This window comes from Taudactylus pleione, unplaced genomic scaffold (genome assembly GCF_031769625.1).
Source record: "Taudactylus pleione unplaced genomic scaffold, aTauple2 ptg000015l, whole genome shotgun sequence".
Lineage (NCBI taxonomy): Eukaryota > Metazoa > Chordata > Amphibia > Anura > Myobatrachidae > Taudactylus > Taudactylus pleione.
Window position 1 is genome coordinate 1,981,412 of NW_028284417.1, and position 24,818 is coordinate 2,006,229.

The 24,818-nt window shown below is 42.4% G+C and overlaps 1 protein-coding gene across 2 annotated transcripts in view; it reads left to right on the forward strand.

Moving 5' to 3' along the window:
• Nucleotides 1–24,818, forward strand: part of SMAP1 (small ArfGAP 1) — a 388,489-nt gene that overhangs the window by 102,565 nt on the left and 261,106 nt on the right. For both annotated transcript variants that reach the window (XM_088471186.1, XM_088471189.1), the window contains exon 3: nt 10,600–10,685. In XM_088471186.1, coding sequence (XP_088327312.1) covers nt 10,600–10,685 — 86 coding nt within the window. The remainder of the gene's footprint in view (nt 1–10,599; nt 10,686–24,818) is intronic.

Below are 24,818 nucleotides of genomic sequence, written 5' to 3' on the forward strand. Positions count from 1 at the left end.
TAAAGAGGGGCACAATAGGGGAGGCCCTGCTCGTAAGAGCTTACACTGTCTGTTGTATTTTTGTGGGCTTTACAAATAAGAGTTAAAATGGTTGTTTACCTCAAGGTTGGACAAACCTCACTAGCCAGGAAGGTAAGGTATCTACATATGTATTAATGGGGATATTTATTAATTTCCATATATAGTTATTGCTTTCATAAGCAGCAACATAAAGGCTGATTGCGCTTTCAAACCCCACCTGAGAAACACTTGAACTACAAGTAAAATTATTGACTTTTAACACCTGTTATCTGTGTAAACCTTTCAGTCTGATCAAAATTCCAAAACAAGATGGTAGATGTGGTTTTGGTTAAAAAGTACTACAAGTGGTATGTGTATGTATGTGTATATAGCGATCTATATAGATAAAGGCATATGTATTAATAATCGCGATACCTTGATTATTAAGCTTCCATATTGCAGGGATATTTTCAGTTTTTATGAAAATATCCCCGCTATGTACAAAGGGGAACTCACAGGGACAATTGTTGTGGTAACTGTTGTCTCTGCGATGGGGCTGGACTAGGCTTTGGAGGGGCACGTGGAACATAAAACCCCCTCTTGTCGGCAATGCCCCTGGCTGTGACCGCTGTGCGTGTGCTCCTCCCCCCGCACCTCCAAGAGGCAGCTTAGCTTATTCTGTCTTGTGTGTTGTACACTCCTTTTTTATTCTATTATATTGTGTAACAGACAGAAAACGAGTTTGCTACAAGGCAGAATGTTACATGGAAGTCAGCAATGCTATCCAGCTAATGTTTTTAAGTTCTATTTTTATATACATTTTTGTTTACACAACTTAAACATTTAGAAATACCGATATCAAACATTAATGTCCCTTATGTTATTTAGCCCACCAGTTACATAATTGAGTTACTATAACACTGCAGTTTAAATGTTTTTTTCAGGCATGTTTCTTTTTCCTTCATCCTTCTATCCATTGCCTGCTAATTAAGCTGAGCAGACATTTCTCATGAGTCTCCCTTCTGGAGCAAGATAGATTATCCTCCTGATAACTCTTGGCACACTTGATGGATCCATCCATCAACATGTTTGTGAAAGTGTGTAACACCAATAATGATCTCTTTTATGTCTAAATAATTATGTCGTTTTTTTTCTTTCTTGCCTCTGAGCTTTTGAATGTAAAACTATGAATATATATGCCAAATCTTCACAAACCAGCTATATATGCATAATTTACATACTAGGCTAATGTTAAATTGTCACTTATAAAGTGCAATTTTGCGGTCCTACTTATATGTATGTTGATAAAGAATGTCAGGCGTGGAATTATAATGAATCTAGGTAATAGAATGCTATATCCTTTCATCCAATGGGTTAGTGAATGTGGAGGGGGTTTATTAATGGTAAAAAAGATGGGGTAGGTGTTTCTCATGAGAGAAACCCTGCAGATATGTTCACGTACACCTATCCTTTTTGTGCCTTATGGCACTAGATGCCTGGTGTGACTTGGAAGCCCCGCCCCAAGTACCTCGCTTGGGTGTTTGTTTTCTGCATTTTAATTCGCTAATAGTTTTCGAAGGGCCTGATTCGCTGCGGATCGCGGCTGCGATTACGCACGCAGCCTCACTGTGATGATATGCTAATTAATTGCGATCGCTATGCCGTCGCAGCACTACATAGGGACGCCTACCTTACCTTGCACACATCCGTAATCCTTAGCAAGACTGCAAAACAATCGGTAACATAGAGTACAATCCGAGCCTCATGCACACTTGCAGAAGCTCTGACCTTAGTCAGATATTGCTAACATCATCGCACGCATGGAGTACTCGAGCTACGTATGGCATTGCAGTGCCTAATTTGTGCATGCAGCGGTGTTTGAATGCACTGGCATGCCTGCGTTTCGCCGACCATCACCCTGTCAATCACACTGTGATGGGTCTGCCGCTTTGCGATGCATGTGCAGAGCGCAACAGTTGGCTGATTGCCTGCATAATCGCATTTGTGATCCTTGCTGAATCAGGCCCTAAGTCGCTAATAATGTACTAATTACTGTGCCTAGGATTAATATATTTTATTGCAGAGAAGTTTGTATAAAGTAGCAGACCCAGGGTGCCTATCCACTAGACCATTAAAATGAGCGATTGAACAATAACTATATCGTTAGATCACCGTTCGCAGATTGTTTAAAAAATTGGTCGTTAAGACATCTATCATCGTGCAAACATGCTGGTCAACCTGACGTTAACGTCAGGTTCAGCATGTTTGCGGATGATTGATGTGCCTATGCTGAACGACTGATCGTGCAATGTAGGCACATCACAGACTGACAAATGACTGCACGATTACAATGTCCTAATCGTGGAGTCTTTTGCCTGTCTTCTAGTGGGTAGGCACCTTAAGCATAACTTTGAGTGTCGCAAGTCACTCGGACTGTATAGGAGTGACTCACGCCACACATTTTTAATCTGCTACTTTATACCAACATCTTTGCAACAAAAAGTACTAATCCTAGGCGCAGTAACTAGTACATTATTGAATTAAAACACAAAATTCAGGAATAGGTACGTCATTTGAGTAAACAGGCAAAAAACAGTGTCTGTCTCTGTTTGTCTCATACTTGCCTACTCTCCTGCAACGGCCGGGAGGCTCCCGAAAATCAGGCGGTGCTTCCTGCCACCCGAAGAAGTGGGCAAGTATTCTGGAGACAGCTGTCGCCTGATCTCAGCTGCCTACTTACCAGGTAAAATAGGCAGTCCGAATGGCAAATGACGCAATTCATGTTGATTTGAGTCATCGTAGCCACGACCCTACTGTACAATACCAGTATCTATGCATTGTATATTGGGGTGTGTGGCCACAATGACTTGATCAGAGGGGGCAGCCAGATAGTCGGCAAATATGGTCTGTGCCGGTCTTTTTCTTCTGAAAATCTGTACTATTTCCTGTAGTACATACCCCTGCCCCTCCATTTGGTCAATTCTCCCCACCTTGCCCCCTTTTAACAGTTTTAATAGTGTTACCCATATTGTGCCTATACTATGTAATGCTTAAAATAAACTATGGCACAACAGGTATTTTATGTACTTGTATTTTAATTATGACTATTTAAATAAATGTACAAGTATAAATATTTTTTAATATATACTTTTTCATATTGCTTACATGGGTATTTGTAAAACTCTATTACCATAGGCAAACTCGTGTGAGGGGTGGGTTGCAGGTGCCTGAAATCTCCCCTTCACAGCAGATTACTGATTAAGATATGATTACGTGTCTCTCTCTACACAAGCACTTGCATGGGATTCTTTTTTTTTTTTTTTGTCTATCCTTGTTTGATCCTTTCTTATAGCATGAAGTGTATTGTAATGTTTTGCTGTTTGTTTTGTGTTGTATTTGTAGAATATTTATAAAAATAGAAAATTACTGGATCTGTCTTTCTACAGTAGTCTATAATTCTAGCCATGAAGTAGAACTATAAAGCTAAATAGTCTTTTAAGTTTGTCTGTTTAGCAGAACCGTAAGATCAGAAGGCTCTGCTTATAGTCGCCTTCAATCTGGCACATTTTCCATCTTCTAGCACTTGAGATTTTATTCTGTTGATGAAAACTGCTTCATTTTTGGATGCCAGTATGTTTTCTTGTAAACAGGGTAATCTTATGAAATGAGCACATCGAGCAATGACGTGATGTACAAGTGGTAGTCATTGAATCATAATTAGCTGACTCTTTAGACCATGGCGCAATCTTTTGCACTGTAATTGAGATCTCATTACCATGGAAAATGAAGTGGAGATGTCATCTGTGATGCAAAGAGGAAAACTAGAACACATATTGCTGTGTGTCACTAGGAGAGGTCATTATTATTTGAAGACTTTATTACATCAATCCTTTGCACCATTCACTTTTTCACTACTTAAACTGTTAAATCTTTCTTAACCACTTGCCTGGCATGGTCGCATCAGATGCGACCACACCAGGCTGGCTTTCCCTGACATGGTCACATCTGATGGGACCAGTCAGAAACACCCACTGGACGACTGTGGGAAGATAATTTTCCTGCCGTCGCCCATCACAGAGGGACCTTCTGGCCCCTCTGTAGCTTCTGCCCCGCCCCCAGTGCGTCCCGAGCTCTGTAGCCAGCAGTGATCGGGCAGCCTGATGGCACCCCCTCCTGGCAGCTGCAGAGAAGAGCAGCCGCCCGGGGAAGCCAGTGTTGCCCCCCTCTCCCTTCGGAGGCCCCACGTAGCAGCAGCCGACTGGGAAGGCAGAGCCACAAACCCCCCCTTCCCCACCCACCTGCACGAGTATACCCCCGTTAGGGAAGCCAGGGCTGCATTCCGCCTGCATTTACCCGGCGGCTGCAGAGAGCAGCAATCGCTGGTGAAGCTAACGCCACCCCTTCTGTTTATACTTCGGCGGCTCCAGAGAGCTGAGCCACAGATGGAAGCCAGCGCTGACCACCTCCCCCTGCATTTACCCGGCGGCTGCAGAGCGCAGCAACTGCCGGGGATTCCTGCCTTAGCAGGGGGGACCGATCATCAGTCTCCCCTCACAAGTAGGTATGGCCATCTATGGTTTTATTATTATTATAGTTTCACACCACCGATGGTAAACATAAATAGTTAACCCACCAATGGCCATCCTTATGACAAAGGCTCCACTGCACTCTGCATGTGGGTGCGGAGGAAGGGGGTATATGGTTCTGGGGAGTATAGGGAATGGTACGGTGGTGTAACATCTGGAGGGTAAGGGGCTTAAAAATGAATAATATAAAATTACACTAGTGATGGGGGAGGAGGCGGGGTGGAAAACGTTTTTATAATGGGGGCCTATGGACACTGCGAGGCAGCCCCTAGGCATATTTTTTTTTAATTATACACAAAAAGAAATACAAGTGCACAACTCCAAATTAACTGATTATATATAAATAAATAAATTTTTGCAGTATAGAGGTTTTTGGCATAATCTTGGCCAAGGTTATGGGCCTACCCACCACATTTGGGTAACCTCTGTAGGGTAGGTCCCGAACATACTAGGGTTCAAATCCAGAGCGCAGGACACCCCCAAACTAGCCCAGCTAAGCCGCCCCAAGGCACCGCTCTAATAAGAAAGGTGAAGTGTAAAGGAAATAGTTAAGAGCAGCCGCAGCTGCATATAAAGAATAAAAATAAAAAAGTGAAATACATATATAAAAAAAACAGACAAACTGTATTTCACTTTTTATTCTTTATATGCGGCTGCTCTTGGAGTTCACACTACCCATGTTCTAAGATTTTGCGCACACAAGTTGTGCAGACAAAGCATTGTCATGTCAAGGAGGTGTGATGACTTAAAAAAATTAAATTGCAGGAATACATTTAGTAATGCAAGCCATTGCGGATGGAGAGAGATCTGAAGAGGATATGTACATTTGGTTATTGGCATAGAGATACTGAAATCTAAAAAAAACTTTTATTTTCCAAGATAAATAGTATAGACCAAGTAAAGCAGAGGGCCAAGGACTGCACCTTATTGTACTCCAACTGTTAGAGGGAGCGGAGAGGATCCAGAGAATGAACACTGAAAGCGCAATTTGATAAGTAGGATGATAACCAGGATATGGCTGTTTCCGGAAGACCTAGGGATTGTATTGTTTGTATGAAAAGACAGTATTTAATGGTGTCAAATGCAGCAGAGAGATTCAGGAGAATTAGAAAAGAGTATTGGCCTTCAAGGCCCCCATACATCAGTAATTGATTGCAGCAATCGTGCAATTTGCAGTCGATTCTGTTTAAAAAAATATTTCCCATTTTCAATCGATTGTGGCAATTCTGCAATCAATTGAAAAAGGGAAAGATTTTTATACACAATCGATTGCAAATTGCACGATTGCTGCAATCAATTGCTGATGTATGGGGGCCTTTAGGTTTAGCAGTGATTAAATAATTGACACCTTAAGGCCCCCATACATCAGAGATTGATTGCAGCAATCGTGCAATTTGCAATCGATTGTGTATAAAAATCTTTCCCTTTTTCAATCGATTGTGGCAACTCTGCAATAGATTGTGTATAAAAGTCTTTCCCTTTTTCAATCTATTGCAAATTGCACAATTGCTGCAATCAGTCGCTGATGTATGGGGCCTTTAGTCATTGCAGTCTCTGAGAAGTGTTGGCAACAGACGTCTGACATAAGTGGGTGTAATAAATTATGTGAGGCAGGTGTAGGCAAGTCTCCCAAGCAGCTGGCAGGGAAATGGGAGGGAGTTTGGGCCCGATTTATTGGAATAATCACTACATGCTTGAATAATGAATAAAATATAACAGTAGAGAGAATACATATTATGTTAAGGTTGGGATGAGAACAGGATTTGTCTGATTGTTTTAGGGTATAGGATCAAGAGAAGAGGTAATAAAATATAAAGAGAAGAAGTGAGTATATACTTTATTTGTGGGATCAACTGAATAGAAGGCACCATAGGGTTTAGGGAAGAAATTAAGCAGGTTGCTGGCTGAGGATATGGATATCATTTGATGTTGAATCTTTCAAATATTGACTTTGAAGTAGGAAGTTAGATCTTGGGTACTGATGTGGCCAGCGGGTTTGGTGTGGGAGAGGTGTGAAGATTTAAATGTATGTGAAAGCATTTAATATTAAGCTGGGTACACGGCTCACAACACTGCGACCCAGAGATGCCACAGGTGATGTATTTATACACCGCACGATCTGTCTTACGACCTCACAATGTATCATTACATGCTATACGTAGCTACACAGAGTCGCTCATTGATTCGTCCCATTTGATGTGCAGCACATACATTCAATGAACGACAACTGGGAAGGACAGATCGGGCGTACACACTGTGTACAATGTATTATTCCAATCTGTGTTGGGATGATATATCAGACAATATATTGTATGGTGTGTGCCCAGCTTGATATGAGACATTGGCAGTATCTTTGTTTAGAAGTGTCCAGAACCTTATGATAGAAGTGCTATTTAGGGGTATAAGTGAGGCAGTCATTAGGAGTATGAGACTTACCCTAATGACGCTCTACTTTACAAAAGAGATTTCTTAAATTTAGAGTGCCACTGCTGACATTGGAGTTGACGTGGAGAAGGGTTACTACTACTGTTTGTTTAGGATATGATGAGGCAATATCAGGAGAGTTAATACTTACATGAGGAGGCTTAGTAGAGTTCAAGAACAGTGAGCGTTAAGTAATAGAGGGGGCTTGCAGGTGATATGGTGATGAGAGAGGGAAACAATGGTAAGAATTTCAGAAACTGAGCATACTAGTGAGTACAAGATCAAGTCATTGGCCATCCAGATGAGTAATAGTCAACTGGGAGAGGTAGAGGTTTTTTTTAGAGGCACAATGAGATGATCAGTGGGGGTGTTGAAGTCGCCAATGAAGATGGCCACATAGGGGGGTAACCCTGCGGCTAATTGCCACGCCGAAGCATTTCAATCAGCGGGGATTACCCCGCATGTGAGCCCCTGCAGTCGGACTAAACCTCGCAGCTCATGAAGGTGCGAGGTAGAGTCCGCGGAAAACCACCAAATCGGGCTAGCGCGTGGGGAAAAAACCCATTGATTCCGCAGTTTACGTGGAATCAGGGTTTCCACGCCTGAATCCTGATTTTTCGGCACAGGAAAAAGACTAATTGAATAGCCTTTCCCCACGCCGCTGGCATTTTTGCCGGTAATTAGTCGCGGCTAATTGAATACCCCCCTATGTCAGTGGAGAAGAAATGAGGGACCCACACAAATTAATGTTCAAGAAATTGTTGGTGTAGTCTAGGGGGACAATAGATAACCGTAATATGCAGAAAGAAAGGGTTGAAATCCAGATAGCATGTACTTAAAAAGATGTGAAACTGTGTGAAGGAAAATGTAGGTAGATATGTGCAATGTTAGGAAAGGAATATGCCAACGCCACCACCTCTTAATGCAGTCAGGCCTGGAGGTGTGGATGAATAGGAGACTGCCATGTGAAAGGGCTGCAGATGGGGCAGTGTCTGATTGTGTCTGCCATGTTTCTGTGTGTGGTACATTTAAATGAACTGAGGAGGATGTATTTAAGGTTTGCTTGATTGCTATAATGTAGTGAATCCAATGTACATGTATGGCACCTGAATTTGGTGACCGATCATCAGCTAATGGAAGGAAAGGGAAAAATCTAAATGCAAGATTGGTTAACTTTTTTTTATTTTCTGGTGACAGGTTGAGGATGTTACAGCTAATGAATGCATATAGGAAAACATACATACAAACACACACACTGTACATATTTACAAGTATAACATTTAATGTCAATTTTGAAGTTTTTTTTAGGAAGGGCAATCCTAAAGAGAGACCCAAGTAGGTGGGGCACGCATGTCCACGTACACAGAATGTAAATAAAACCTAACTTTTTAATGATTTAAGTAAAAATTCAGATCGAGACACGTGCTACATATAACATCATTTTTGGGTAAAAACCCAACAAATGGAATAATATTTTCGCAAGATAACATGCAATCAAAAAGAATGATGACAGACGTATGGGTTATGTGGGAAAGAAAAAATCCAAAGGTTTAAGTATCTGACCAGTAAGAAAAATACCAACTGATAGTGAAAAGGTAAATCTAGTGATAAACACACACACAAATACACATAGAAGGTAATAATTCTGTATTTCTAATTTCCCAAAATCAAGAATACTTTTAAGCTGTCCAATTGTCAGAATACATGAGAACATATATTGATATCACAAAGGTCCTCTGGGCTACTTGGGAAACAAAGGCAAGACTGCTTTATGAAGCCAATCTTCCTGAGAGCTTTAGAAGACCTCAGACGGACCAGTATCCTTTTATCATGAGATTTTTAACATGCATCTATAGCAATTAAAGCTGCAGTGTGCTGTATTCATCACTCATACTTCTACTTCTGCTGTCTGAGGTGTGTGGGTAACCCACAGTGAACCCCAAGTGAGAGAGCGCCCTGTGGTTGAGTGATATTGAACTGCGATAGTGGTGTTTTGTAGTGTTTCACATTAGAAGCACCCTGTTAAATCAAAGCAGGATGGGTCTTCCTCCCTCCAACCCCAGTGGAGGTGACCTAACAGACCATGAAGAGGGCAGCTTATACTTGCACACAGCCGAAGAGCCCTAGACTGAATAATATGCGCATTTCAAAGGGAGACTTGTTCAGTAATCAGTTCAGCTGTTTGGTGTCAGAGGACTTGCATTAGTACCAGCATTCAACCAGTTGTGAGTGCCTTAGGAGGATATACAGACTCTAAAACCAATCCTAGTTTTGTTCCATCTATCTTGGCCGTGAATAGTGTGAGTGACAACTAATGGTGCATATACACTGTCAGACTTGCTAGATCAACGATGAACAATTTCTGACAGTATTTAAAATGATGAAGTCGTCCAAGTTGGACTGCAAACACAGATGACTTCAGATATCGTTATCTGACCTGCGGGCACGCGCAACATTGGGCGATGCATGGCAAACATGTCAACGATATGAACGATGTAAAGATTTTTTCCATCATTATCGTTCCTATCGTCAAGAATATCTGACCTTGTGTACCCTCCATAAGTTAGCCAATGAGGATGGGGGGCGAGTTAGGAATGTGTAGTAAACAATTGATTAGGAAACTTATGGGGCACATCCACTAGACGATTTTAGCAGGCGATTGAACGATAACGTTATCGTTCAATCGTTTAAAAATCGTTTACAAATCGTTTGCAAATCGTGCAGAAATAGTTTCTAACGATGTACGATGCGCGCTCCCGCTGATCGTTTGATCGTCTCCTCCATCGAATGAACATGCTGGTCAATTTCACTTGATCGCTTTAAAATCGTTTGCAGATCACTTACACATCGTTTACACATTTTTCAGAGTGGAAGATAAAATTTCAAGGGAAAATCATTTAGAGATTGGACAGGGAATAGATCATCTAGTGGATGTGCCCCATTAGACTTAAGGTAATAAAATAATGGGGATAAAATTGATCCGTTGTATGAAGTACTCTGTTTAATGTGTGTATTATATGATCACTCTCTCGGAGTGTGGAGAGAGATCAAAAAGAATAGATCTGATTAAAAATATACTTGATGATAAATAAATCCTGGAAAATAGTTAACAGAAGATGTGGGATTATGTCAGCATAAATAAACAGATTTTCTGTCATTTACAACTAGATTTAAAGCACTTTGTGAGTGAGATATAATGAAAGAAAGCTGTATCTGTACTGTATTAGCCCATCGATTGGTGCCACTATAAGTTTTACATATGTTTAAACCAATCACAAAAGAAAATTGGTTCCACCTGTCCAGGTAATACTAGGTGTGAGTGGCATCTAAGGTGCCAATTGGGTGCCCGAGGAGTGTTAAAAGTGGACAGTAGTTACCAGAAGTTAGGCTGCTTGATATATGAATGGGTACAGAAAGAGCATGATCACTGTTTTCTGCAGTGTCATGGAGTGTATGGGTGAATTCCCTTTGTTTTTTGTTTTGCGCTCCATTATCAATGACTGATTACTAAACTTTCTTGATGCACATTTAATGCCTGATTTTAACTAGTATGTGTAACCTTTTTTCTTTTTTTTTTTTTTTTCTTTAGTGTATGCAAGATATGGGAAACACAAAGGCAAGACTGCTTTATGAAGCCAATCTTCCTGAGAGCTTTAGAAGACCTCAGACGGACCAGTATCCTTTTAACATGCATCATATAGCAATTAAAGCTGCAGTGTGCTGTATTCATCACTCATAAAACTTTCCCTCTCCACCTAATTTTTGGAGCACGTCCGTGTACACCCCTAGAAATAACAGACATGGTACAGTAAATTCCATAACTGCAGAATTACAGTACATCATCCCTAACCAGTTCTTTTGGGTGTACCCTGATTGTGCTAAATGGCAGCTGCTTGATATAGTGAAGCATCGTCATTTAATATTACCTCTGCTCTTTAAGCTTCACATTTCTGATTTCCAAGGGGAAAGAAAAAAGTTTATTTTTTCTTCCCTTCAGTTGTTTGTGCTATAATGCATCATAGATTTGATTCAATTACTTAGCCCTATGGGGCTAAGTAATTGAATAAAAAAAAACGTGATCCAGAGGTACCGTAACTTACTCGTGGCTGCGAGTAATTTGCAGGTAATTGAATTGATCCCAATGTATTGTTACTGAACGGATACATTAAAACATTTAAATGTTAAGTATTAGAAGCAAAGCATCTTACAAGCATGGAATTTAGGAATAACTGCCTACCAACTGATAGAGATGAATATCCTTGCAATCTAAGGAGCTTTTTAGCTCCAGGTGCCAGGTTTTTTTTTAAAGGGTCCCCCCCTAACTTCAGTGGAGGGGGACCTTATGTTTCTTATCTTATGAGTATATGAGATTCTAGAGGACTAGCTTCACCTAAACTTAAAAAAACTAACTGTTTTAGCTTTTTAAAGTTTTCTTCAACCTCTACAAAGTGAATACTCCTAAATACACATTGTATACCCATTTGAATCTCATTCAAATCTAAAAAAAATAATCTATGCATATGTGTGCATGTCCCCATCCCCAGCTCCTACAGTTTGGAAGTGCAAAGATTCTGTACTCTTGACCAATCTTTGTCCTATAGAATCATGTGTTTCTCCATAGACTTAAATGTATACACACAATGGCATAACCACTGCAGGTGGATGCATGTTTTTACATTTGTTCTAGTTACTTTAAGAAACAAATAGTCTATCCTGCTGGAATCATGTCTGTTTGTCTTTTTGTTTTTTGCTGATATTTGAAAACTACAGTAATGGGGGATTAGCCGCAAAATTTACTTCTGGAACCCTAAAGAGGTACAGTAAGTATGGAATAAAACATGTCCTCTTACAAATGGGTGTAGAGGTTTAGTTTTTTTTAATGTCAATTTGTCTTGTTTTTAAATAATTTCCAAGTGCAGTAGAACTGCCAATAGACACAAGTGCCAGGGCATGCTGGCATTTGTGGTTTTCCGTTTTTGGCATGTGGCCAAGCTGTTGCCTGTGGTGCACCACAGACCAAATGTTTATAATCTATTTTTGCAACTATTACTCTGCATCCACTGCCTCATTGGTGATGAATGAGCTCTAGTTCATTTTCTTGCAGGCCCAACTACCCCTAGGGATCCCAGCCCTGTTGCCAGGTTAGAATTATGGTGGGGGGACCCCACACTGCGTGTCTCACCTCTATGGTTCCATTAACCTTGACTGGTACAGCCTAGTGTGGAAAATTGGGGTGGACCCCACACTCTTTGTAACACGCATTTTTCCACTATGAGCCTGGGCTTTAAGGCCTAAACTGGCTATCAATTTTGGGTGCACCCCACACTGGCTTTTCCTTTATATTATAAAATGTACAATTTTCTTCTTCATGGTCCATAGGGATCCACAAGGATACCATGGGGATAATGTGGTTGGAGAGATCCAGGCACCAAACATTTAAAGCTTTCAGCTCCCAGAATGCCTCGGGTCCTCCTCCTTATATACCCCACCCCTAGCCACAGGCCTTCAGTTGTTCGTTTGGTGCGGCAGTGATCAGTGACACCTTTGTAACAGGGAGCTGCTCAGGCAGTCCTAAGCATTTTTTTTTTTTTAAATTTTCTATGCTTTTGGGTTGGCAGTACTGAGCGCATATACTGCGACTCCTACCTCTGCTGGGCCGCAACACCAGTAAAAGTGCTGGTGATTTCGGCTGAGCATGCGAGCAGCGATGCTGGAACCTGGACTGCAACCGGACGCACGGAGATGTCAGGTAAGGCAATGCCTCGCTTATGGGGAATCGCGCGTGGCAGTCCTTGCTTCCAGCGTAGGAGACGCAAAGGAGGCCGTTGCAGTCAGGTCCCAGAGCATCTGCGTCCTCACTAGACCGCTGGGGATCGGCAGCAGACGCTTCTACTGCCACGAGGCCAGCGTACCCGGTCGGCAGCTCCTCCCCTGACCCAGACGCGGTTCCATCAAATGTTTTCCCGCATTTGGATTTCTCCTCCTACCTGCCTCGTGTATATGAGACGTTCACAGTCCACTATTGGTGCTCTGCTGTAGCTGTTGGTCTCTGGAGGTTTTTTGGGTCAGTCCCCCTGTATACCTTTCCCATGGGTCAGGTATATAGTGCTACCAAGCATCGTGTTTTGAGTAGTTGATTCAGAGCCCATTGCAACTAAATTGCATATGCATTGTCAGAGCCGTAACTAGACTTTTTGGTACCCTGTGCCAGAAAAATAATTGGCGCCCCCCCTGTTTTTCAAGTAGGGACATAACGCACCCGAAAAAGGGGCATGGCCTTATGGGGAAGGGCCAGGGAAGAGATGAGGGAGGCCAGGAGATGCTGGGGATAAAATAAGAGGAAGCTACAAGTGAGAATGATAATAGAAATTTGACAGGCCCAAACAGCGCCCCCTGTCCTGCTGTGCCATGGCACTGGTTGCACCACCCTAGTTACGGCCCTGTGCATTGTATGTGACTGTTTGCTGCCTGCTGTGTTTATATATGAGATGCTCACAGTCCACTATCGGTGTGCTGCTGTAGTTCTTCGTCTCAGGAGGTTTTGGGTCTGTCTCCCTGTAAACCTCTACCATGGGTCAGGTATATAGTGCTCTATATCCTACCAAGCATCATGTTTTGAGTAGTTGATTCAGAGCCCATTGCAACTAAATTGCATATGCATTGTATGTGACTGTTTGTTAGCTGCCTTTTAATTCTGACTGTCAGTTATAACCATCACTGTTTTTCTCCTAATCTCTCTGTTGAAGGTGTATGGGGATTTTTTCTTTTATATTTCACACTTGTTATTTGTGAAGGCTGTCACATTACATTACTTTACTTTTTGACACATCAATTATAAAGGTACCAATGCAAAGTGAATCAAGAGGGGGAGGCCCCTGTGCAGATTTCATGTAAATCCTGTTTGGCGGGCTTGACCTCTCAGGACTTGATTAAGGATGGTTTGTGTGCTGTCTTTTATAAAGAGTCACTTCACCAGTACAGTATACCAGTCCCTGTACAAGAGCCGTCTTAGGTGTCTTCCTTGTCTCAGGTTATGAAGCAGTTTGTGGATCGTATGGCTACTCCCATACTACCTCCTTGTATGGGGTATCCACAGCATGCTATGTTTACATCTCCTATGCATCCTTCCTGGATGGATGCTTATGCCCACTCAAGTCAGAGTATGGCTCAGTCAGCAGTTGCAAGCAGACTGTTAGTTACTAAGGCACCTAAACGCAAGTTATCTTTTTATCAGTCTGCTCAGCATACGGATTCAGACGCATCATCAGACGAATCAGATGATGCGCATGGTTCTTCTCCAGGGGCTAGCTCGGGAGAGGAGGACCATCCGTCCTCCGTGCATGTTCCTCCTTTAGTGAGGGCAGTTAATTCAATCCTAGATTTTCAGGATGTTGAACCAGCTCCTAGTAAGAAGGCACCAGTGTTTAAACACCAGAAGGTGATCAATACGGAGTTTCCTAAATCTGAGCCGCTCACTGAGCTTATGGAAGAGGCATGGGGTAACCCAGATAAACTGTTTTATGTGAATAAAAGATTAACATCGTTGTATGCTTTCCCAGCTTCTGAATGTACTAAGTGGGAGGTACATCCTACTGTGGATTCTCATGTGACGCACGTAGTCAAAAATGCTACGTCGCCTATTCCGTCAGCATCTTCACTTAAGGATTAAGATAGGAAAATTGAAACATATCTTAAGGCAATATTTTCATCATCTGGAGCCACTACTCGTCCAGCTATGGCTGGAGCTTGGGTAGCCAAAGCTTTTGAGGAATGGACTGGGGCATTGGAGGACTCTCTACCAGAGGCTACCAGAGAACAGATGAAGTATATCTCCCACATACTGGAAGCAGCCTCCTCTTTGGGAGGAGCTGCAATAGATGCTGGAATTTTGGCTTCTAAAGCAACAGCAGCGTCAGTAGTGGTGCGCAGGGTCCTTTTGGTTAAGCTGATACAGGATCAAAGAAGGCTCTGGAAACTTTTCCTTTTTATGGAAATATACTTTTTGGAGCAGAGTTAGATAAGATAATGGCTACTCTTGCAGCTTCAAAATCTGCAGGTCTGCCATCTACGGCTACATTGAAGTCTAGGCAGTTTTCTTATCGGTCTTTTCATCCTCAGAGACGGGCAAAGGAACAGTCTTCCTCCAGGCGGTCTAGAATTTCGCAGGACAACCAGGCGACAAACTAAGAGGTCTGGGCCGGCTAGATGTCCAGCTTCTAGGCTGGACGACAAACCCTCTGCCTGATGGGGTGGGCTTCCTCCTGGGGAGCCATCTTCTTCAGTTTGCGGATTGCTGGCATCAAACAACAGATGCCTGGGTCCGAGAAGTGGTCTCTCAGGGGTATGCGCTCACTTTCCGTAGGCATCCTCCCCAGAAGTTGTTATGCACAATTCCTCCATCCAGGGCGGTAAAGTTGGCCCTTCCGGAGGCCGTTCATTCCCTGCATCAGGCAGGGGTAATAATATCTCTTCTTGTGTTACAACAAGAAAGGGGTTATTATTCAAATCTAATTTTGGTTCAGAAACCAAATGGGTCTCCTTGCCATATTCTAAATTTAAAAACCCTCAACAAATTTATCTGGGTACCCAAGTTCTGTATGGACACTCTCCAGTCAATTATTTTGGCAATGGAACCTGGGGATTTTATGGTTTCCCTGGACAGTCAGAAGATGCATATCTGCATGTTCCCATAATGCCATCCCACCAACAATTTCTATGGTGTGCTGTCCTACAACAACATTACCAATTCCAGGCGCTGCCCTTTGGCCTATCAACAGCCCCTCGGGTATTTACCAAGATAATGGCAGTCATGACGGCTTATCTCAGGCATCAGGGAGTCCGAATACTACCATATCTGGACGACCTTCTGATATTGGCACAACCTCCAGTTTTACAACACCATCTTCAGCTGACCATAGCCTGCCTACAGAAGCATGGCTGGATCATCAATTGGAAGAAATACTCTCTTTTTCAAACACCAGCAAATAGTGCATCTGGGATCACTTCTGGACTCTCAGACACAAAGGGTCTTTCTACCAGAGGACAAGATTGTGGCCCTATCATTGAGAGTACGCAAGAGAAGGGTATCTGTTCTATCAGCGATGCAGGTCCTGGGATCAATGGTATCCACCTTCGACATGGTAGAGTATGCTCACTTCCATTCCAGGCCTCTGCAAAAATTGTTTCTCTACAAGTGGAACGGACAGTATCATCTAATAAGGTCCCAGAGGATCTTTCTCACTCTAGAGGTTCGTCACTCCCTCCTGTGGTGGCTGAAAAAGGACTATCTGAACAAAGAGCACCACGGACACACCACGGACGCCAGTCTTCGCGTATGGGGGGCAGTGACAGGTCATCACACCTTTCAGTGAAGATAAGCAAATCAAGAAAGTCATCTGCCAATAAACATTCTGGAACTGCGAGCAGTATACAAAGCACTTATTATGGCACAGGACCTGCTCCAGGGCAGTCCAGTCCAGTTCCAGTGCGACTACAGTGGCCTATCTCAACCATCAGGGAGGCACAAGAAGTTATGCTGCCATGAAAGAGGTGACAAAGGTTCTGATTTGGGCAGAACGTCCTCTTCCAGCCATCTTCGCAACATTCATGCTGGGAGTCCTCAATTGGGAAGCTGACTTCCTAAGAAGTCAGGACATACACGCCGGAGAGTGTCCCCAGGTATGGAACCAGGTCCCGAGACCCATAAGCAGCCTTTGTGGACGCACTGATGGCAAGATGAAACTTCAAGCTGGCGTATCTCTTTCCTCCAGAACAATAATACTGTTGGCTCTGGCTTGGCCCAGGCGTCATTGGTTCACTGACATACAGAATCTGTCCATAGACAGTCCGTATCCTCTTCCTCTATTGCAGGATGTGCTAACGCAGGGTCCCTGCCAGCATCCGGACTTGACTCGTCTGGCTTTGACGGCCTGGCTCTTGAATCTTCCATCTTAAGAGCCAAAGGTTTTTCCAGTTCTGTAATTCAAACGATGCTTAGGGCACGATAGCCTGCCTCTGCCCACATCTATTACAGGGTTTGGCATTCTTTTGGTCAATGGTATTCCCTTAGAAAGTATGATCCTAAGGTTTTTAGGATTTCCAGGGTACTGGCTTTTCTCCAGGCAGGTTTAGACTGGGTTCTCTGTCTGGCCACTTTGAGAGTGCAGGTTTCTGCACTAGCAGTCTGGTTCCAGAGGAAGATTGCCTTATTACCAGATGTTTGATTTTTTTTTTTCAAGGAATTCTGCAAGTTCATCCTCCTTTTGTTCCACCAGTAGTGTCGTGGGATTTGTCTTTGGTTCTTAAGGGGCTACAAGCACCCCATTTGAACCTTTGGACTCTGTAGACTTCAAATGGTTCACAACGAAGACACTTTTTTTCCTTTCGCTATCTCTTCTGCACGCAGAGTCCCTGATTTTGACAGCGCTCTCTTGTCACTCCCTATTTCTGATTTTTCACCAGGATAAAGCTGTTCTTTGTAGAAGGGAGGGTTACCTTCCTAAGGTAGTGTACCATTTCCATTTGAATGAAGAAATTGTAGTTCCAGCTTTTCAGGCTCCAAATCTTTCTGTAGGTGATGCCTCTCTGGATGTAGTTCGTGCTCTCCGTATCTATGTGGAGAGCACAAACTCTGTTAGAAAATCAGATACTCTTTTTGTGTTCTATGGTTTTCACAAACCAGGATGGCCAGCTAACAAGCAGATCTGGCAAGATGGCTATGCATGACTATATCTCAGGTGTACACACAGGCTGATCTCCAAGGTCCCAAGCACTGTGACGGCACATTCTACTCTGTCTATAGGGCCATCGTGGGCATTTAGTTGTGGTGCCTTTACTGAACAGTTGTGTAAGGCAGCCATGTGGTCTTCTGTCCACACTTTTTTCTTTGGTTCTATGCCTTTGATACTTTTGCCTCTCAGGATGCTTCCTTTGGGCGACGAGTTCTCCTTTCTGCTCAGGAGCATCCCCCGCCTTAGGGGAACTGCTTTAGGACGTCCCCATTGTATCCCTGTGGATCCCTATGGACCCTGAAGAAAATTAGTTATGGTAGACTTGCCTTGATGGCTTTTTTCTGTGAGGTCCATAGGGTCCACAGGGCACCCACCCGGATGCAACTGGCTGCATTGGGTAATTTTTTTCTTTCAGTCACAGATTCCCTCATTTTGTGTAAGAGTGTTTCAGGTGTACGATTGCTTTTCCTTCTCTACTTTCCTTCTCTTGCCTTGGTCTTGTTTACAGAACTGAATGCCTGTGACTAGGGGTGGGGTATATATGGAGGAGGATCCGAGGCATCCTGGGAGCTGAAAGCTTTAACTGTTTGGTGCCTGTATCTCTCCAATTACAGTATCCCCATGGTATCTCTATGGACCTCGAAGAAGAGGAGTTATCAAAGTAAGTCTACCATAACTCTAATTTTTCAGCATATACAGATTATAGGAATCCGTATAATGCTTGAAAATTACAGCAAATTAGCAGCAGGATAGGGGTTTGGAAACCAATGGGGACCGACAGTGTTGTTTTTTTTTAAGTCAAAACAACTTCTAGTAAATGCTGTATTTTGAACTTGGAAACCGCATTCAATTCGAGGCAATCAATGTTCTTTTCCTAACCCCTGCAAAACTGATCTTAAGTAAATTTACTCAAACCACACCATCCTGTTAGCTGTTAATGATTACAATTTTGTAAAATTGATAGAAGGGCTTTGTAAAGGTATTATGGGACTGAGACAAAAGTATTGACTATATATATATATATATATATATATATATATAATATATATATATATATATAATCATGCATACTGAACTTGAAGGTCAGATGACTGGTGCACTCCCCCATCGTTCCTTATGCCATAGTCACAGCTGACCATATGCATCTGGTAAAAGTGTACTTATATTAACGTCTCTTCCAGTGTTCCCAGATTTCTGTAATGTGAAAGTAATCCCACGTATAAAGACGGAAGAACGTAGTTTCTCTTGTGGGACGCAGTTAATTATAGTCCAAACATACCATTAAATGGCAAATGATAGTTTTATATTAAGCTTTTTAATATTAGGGTTTCAGGTCTTCTCAAAAATGTTTAATTACTTTAGTTTCCTGAGATCTATTGTGCAGCAGACCTAATCAACAGTTCTGTTCCTTTGAGGTTGTTTGATCTTTTCAAAGTTGCTCCGTTGTCAATGGGATTTGCCTGCAAATGTAAGATTTACTTCACTATGATTTACTTTTCTATGGGGCTAAATGGTAATTTAATTGTCTACACACTGGTGATCTTCAGTGGAAGACGAAATTAATATTTAATCAGTGTTCTAGCTTGCATTAGAATGTAAGTAGTATGTGTCACAGAACCTTCCCCATGGGCCTCATGCTAATTTCATTGTTAAGGTGAAAGAGAAAATAATTAAATGGAGGACTTATTACAGCATACATTTTATATTAAGCCAACTTTTCCTCTCTCCCCTATAGTACCAGTAAAAAAAAAAAGTTACATGGTTTTACTTCACCATTAAACCAACAAGGTGCTTTTTTTTTTTTCTCATATATCGACCCAAAAGAATTTGTGGCTTAAATCAAACATCTATGTACTGTAACAAGAGTGTGAAAAGCAAACCAGGTAATAGGTAATAATGTAGTTGTTGCTAGCTCTCCTTTTTTTTTTTTTTGTAGGTGTTGAGAAGAGCCATTGTAAATGTGTATTTTTGCAGAGTATTTTGCCCAGGAGGCAATGCCTTAAGTTGCTGTTTGTTGTTCTGGATACATCATATACCTCATCAGATATCAAATGCACTGTTCTGGCCAGATTACAAATAAAATCCATTAAGTATTACAGGTAGAGTCTCCCATATCCAAAATTCCGAAATACAGATTTTTTTTTTTAGCACAACTAAGATAGTGACACCTTTTGCTTTCTGATGATTCAGTGTACCCAAACTTAGGAGAAAGCAAATTTCCCAGAAAGTTTATAGAACGTGGGGCCTTTAGTAGGAATCTGAAGGTGGAACTTACATTATGTTATCAGCAAGGTAATTCATCAGCTCAGGTAAGTGCCCAACTTGTCCAGAAAGTTTTTAAAGGACAAAAAGTGAAGTTTCTCCATGCTTCAGGCACAAGCCGGCAGACCTCATAACATAACAATGGTGTGTTTTGTAATAAAAAGCAAAACTACATATTAAGTTGTCATGTGTCAAGCTTGTTGTATGGGATTTTATTACCAGAACGACATCTCTCATAATAAAATAGTATATGATTGACATTAGCATCTATTGTGCCTTGCATTTTCTGGCCATATGAATGAGCGATTTGTTTCTATAGAACAAACCTAATTTTGAGTACCTTTTTTATATTTCATTTAGTTTATATACAAATAATAAATGGTTCAAATTAATCTCTTTGCCCAACTTTTTTTTTACTACTGATGTTGTTTTTTTGCTTTGAGAAGTACAGTAAATTGGATGTAATACTCATTGCAAGTTTTAGCCTTTGTGCCAAATAACATAAACACTATTGTATCATTGTTCTGCAATAGCCTGTTGTAAGTTATCCATTTTTCACCTCAAGATCAGTGCATCATTAATTTTGATTACAGCAATGTTTCAACAGTAAGGCAATAATTTGTGTGCTAAATGACTGCTCTGCTGATAGCAGTGACATTAGGAAGCATAGTATCTGTCTTATGGATACTAATGGCTTCCTGATTACAAGTTTGTTCATATAAAAACCTTCCAGAATGCTGATGAATTAGTTTTGATGAAAATTATCATATTAGTTTTGGACTTTTCCTTCTCAGAAACCTTATACACCTATAATCATGGGAATTTTTAATAGAGCTGCTCATCTTCAATCACTTTAACCCCTTCGCTGCAGATGACAAGTCCCACTCTGCAGGACATCAGAGTTGGGTTACCAATATCTGTTAGATTACCAATGCAGTGGTTTCTAGTGTGGTTGATTCGATTTCCCCTTCATCATAAGGATCTGGATGTGACATGGAGTGAGGGCGGACGTGCAGTTCCATGCCCTCACAGCACTTATCTTGTCTCAGCCGGTGTATCTGGCCACCGATAGTAAAATTTTGTACCCTCGCGGACTTACTTCACTCGCCACGCTTCGGGCACGGTGGTTCGCTTCGCTCACCAAAGGTTACTCTTCCCCCTTTATGTCCAACTGGATAGTAACGGATGACGTTAGGGTTCGTTCACTGAAGGGCATATAGAAGCCACCTTTCTGGTAATAGAATGAAGGTGAAATAGTGGAATTCTTGTTGATTTGGGAAATTGGTTTCAATTTAGAGACTACACTAGCGTGGTTTTTCTTCTAATGTTTAATTTAGATTTAGAAATTTGTATTGGAAACAAATTGTATTTGTTTTTAAACTCTAACCCAGTGGTTCCCAAACTGTGCGCCGTGGCACCTTGGGGGTGCCTCAGGTTGGTGGTCCAGCCCCAAATCAAATTATTTATGGTCAATGTAATTTAAATATGTGGACAAACAGAAGCTCAAACCTGTCCACCACCACATAACTGCACCTAAGGATGACAGGTCAGCACAATTTGCTTCACTTTACTACTTCACTACATTTTTTTTTTTTTCCCGAATTTCTCATTAACAAGCTTTTGGCTTAGGGGTGCCGTGAAAACAATGCTGATATTCTAAGGCACCGTAATTCAAAAAAGTTTGGGAACCACTGCTCTAACCAATTCAGAGTAAAGTGACTAGGAACAGACGGTAGATCTTATATGTAGGATGACATGTAATAATACTATACTGTAGATGTTACTTGCATAGCAACATGCTGCCAGGTGTTAGTGAAGTAAATATGTAACAATGCCCCATAGTGTTTTGAAATGTGATGCAGATCTCAAAAGTTTAAAAATAACTTTTGTGAATATCTGCATTGAAGCCTAACGAGCTGGACGTTTGACACTACATGAGAAGTCTTTTGTTTGGTTCAATTCTCTAATTGCTGTGACCAAATTCTCAGTTGTACCTTAACCACTTAACTGTCAATTATTTTTTTTCACAAATACTGCTCGGAATTAATTTTTTTTTTAAAGTTTAAAGAGTATTTTTTAAAATATATATTTAAATATTTTATTTAAAACAAAATATACCCAGGGGGTAATTTGCACCCCCCATGTGTCTATATTCCCCCACTGTAATATCACTTCCCACCTCCCATCAGAAATGGCGCCCCAGTGGTAAAAGATCCCCAACTTTATCAACCCCAACCTACCCGTAATGGTAAAGAATCCCTGGAGCAGAATCCTAACCCCCAGCTTAGTCCCCCCCCCCCCTTCCATACTGTATGTCACTATGTATGCAAATGTTTGTTTTTAATATATTTGCCCCCCTTCCCATGTCCTAAAGAATACTTTTATGGGGCAGCGTAACTCACCTACCCCCCCTTCTGCCATGGTGTACCCCCACCCCCTCGCTATTGTAGAGCACATCTCAGCGAGGGGCAGGAGGACTGATCATCTTTCCACCCTGCTGTAGCTGATCTATGCACACGCAGGGATCAGGATATTTGTGCTCAGAAGGGAACTCCTTGCACTTTTACTGTAGCTGCATGCGCCCCAGAGTGCCATTCACATGGCATTCTGGGGCTCAATTTTGGTAATGATGTTGGTGGTCATAACAAGCCGGATCACTACCAGGGCCCCTGAGCAGGAGGAGGAAATCCGTTCTGCACATGTGCAGAATGGATTTCCTCCATTACACAAGTGGGAAACCGCAGGACAGCACTAATGTATGAGATGTGACCTGGTCAGGTAATGCACTCCTAGCTACGGTCTTATCTCATGCGTTAGTGCAAGGAAAGTGGTTAATGTTTGCAAATCCTAATTGCATGCTATTTCTTGTGCTATCTTGGTAATTCCTGTTCCATTTAAAAGGTGAAGGGGAACTATGTATCTGTCTCTATCGTTTTCAGTAGTCTTATTACTGAAATTTAATATTAATTGAAAAGGTTTGAATAAATCAACACTTTCATGAAAAAAGCACGCAAAGCAAAATGCACTCAACTCCGCATAGAAGTACAAAAATGTCTCAGTCTACGTGTCATTTCAACGTCACAGATATTGGCTCGTAAGATAGACTCCTCACAAACACATTCATGTTCATAACCGTAATATGTGAAACATGAGTTTCTACCACTTCTAAAGTATCTGAATTGCATTAAAAAGGTTTCACATGATTTGAAAATTATTTTAAGGAGTCACAAAATAATAATGTAACTAATTTTCCTTTAGCAGTTGAAATACCTTACCTTCTCACTTTGTCTCCATTGAGAACATGATCTAAAACTTTGAGCTAAGGATAAGATTGTCCAACTGGGACCCAGTTAAGATGCCGGACGTCAGGATGCAGACGCCGGAATCCCGACTCCCGTCAGAATGCCGATACCGGCATCCCGAAGGGAGCAAGATACCGATGGCTGCATCCCGACCGCCGACATCCCGAAGGTGAGTATGCGGGTTAGGCCGGGGATGGGAGTATTAGGGACCTGCCAGGGTGGGTTAGGGTTTGGCAGTGACCGGGGAGGGGTAGGCTGCAGGGAGAAAGGGTTAGGATTAGGCTGCAGGGAGGGTTAGGGTTAGGCACCGTCCGAGGAGGGTTAGGTTTAGGCACCACTGGGGGGGGGAGGTTAGGGTTAGGCACCACTGGGTTATGGGGGGGAGAGAGGAAGGGTTAGGATACTTACCGGCCCCTGTCGGGAACGTCACCATCGGAATGCCGCTGTCAGTCTTCTGACCGCATGCTTCTTGTCCGCTGGTAAATCATACTGGTTTCGTCCAACTAATTCTCTAAGTCTCTCGTTAAAAAAAAAAAAAAGGTACTTTTCACTGCATTCCACTGTGCTGTGTTCAACAATGCTTAAAGAGGGCTTATTTGCACGTTGCACAATTTTTTTTTTTTTTATAGGTTTCGTTTTAAATCATAATTTTCAGTAAGTCAGGGCTCGACCATTCCCGGGGGCCAGGTCGCCATTGCTACCAGTTTTTGCTGCCTGACTACTAGATTTTGCAGTGATAGAGGATGCGGATCCTCATCAGCTCCGGCGGAGATTCGTGCCTATAGTATTGCGGTGTTCATATCATGCACGGGAGTGTATGTGCAGAGTGTCGCCTGCGGTGACTGCTGTGCCTCTGTCCGTCCCGGCCTGCTCTGATCCCTGCTGTCTGTTCCACTATATGCTGATCCTCCTGTATGTCCCAGCAGTTTACCGTCTCCCATCTCCGGCTGCATAGAGCTCTCCAGTAGGGTCTATGCGTGGCCCAGAGCCGGTCCTAGCCCAATTAGTGCCCTAGGCAAGATTTTGGGTGGTGCCCTCCCCCCCCATAGGATCCTGAAAAAGCGTGTGTCCTCACAGAAGGGGTGTGGTCTCACTGCTGTGGCCCCTTTCCCCATTGTGTTGCACTCCCAGCACACCTCATCCAGAACAGATCACAGCACAGCACCCATCACAGCACCCTTCTCCCTAGGCGGGCTTGGGTGCCCCTAGGTATTTGTTTAGTTTGTCTATGCCTAGGGCCGGCTCTGGTGGCCAGGGAGGATTGTGGAGCGGCTTCAGAGGGATAGTGGTGTGACCACGAGGGGAGGGGGGTTTTGTTGTACTTTCTGGCACCATTATTTTATGTGAAATATAGTCCGTTATTACTGCAGGGTGGGGGGTGGAGCAGGGGAGCTATATGCAGAGTAGTGAGGGGGCCTCCATTTCACTGTATCCATTCAACTGTGACCATTTTGTGGACTAGTATAGTGTGTATAACAGTTGCATAACACACACAACTGTGCTCCTCACTCCTG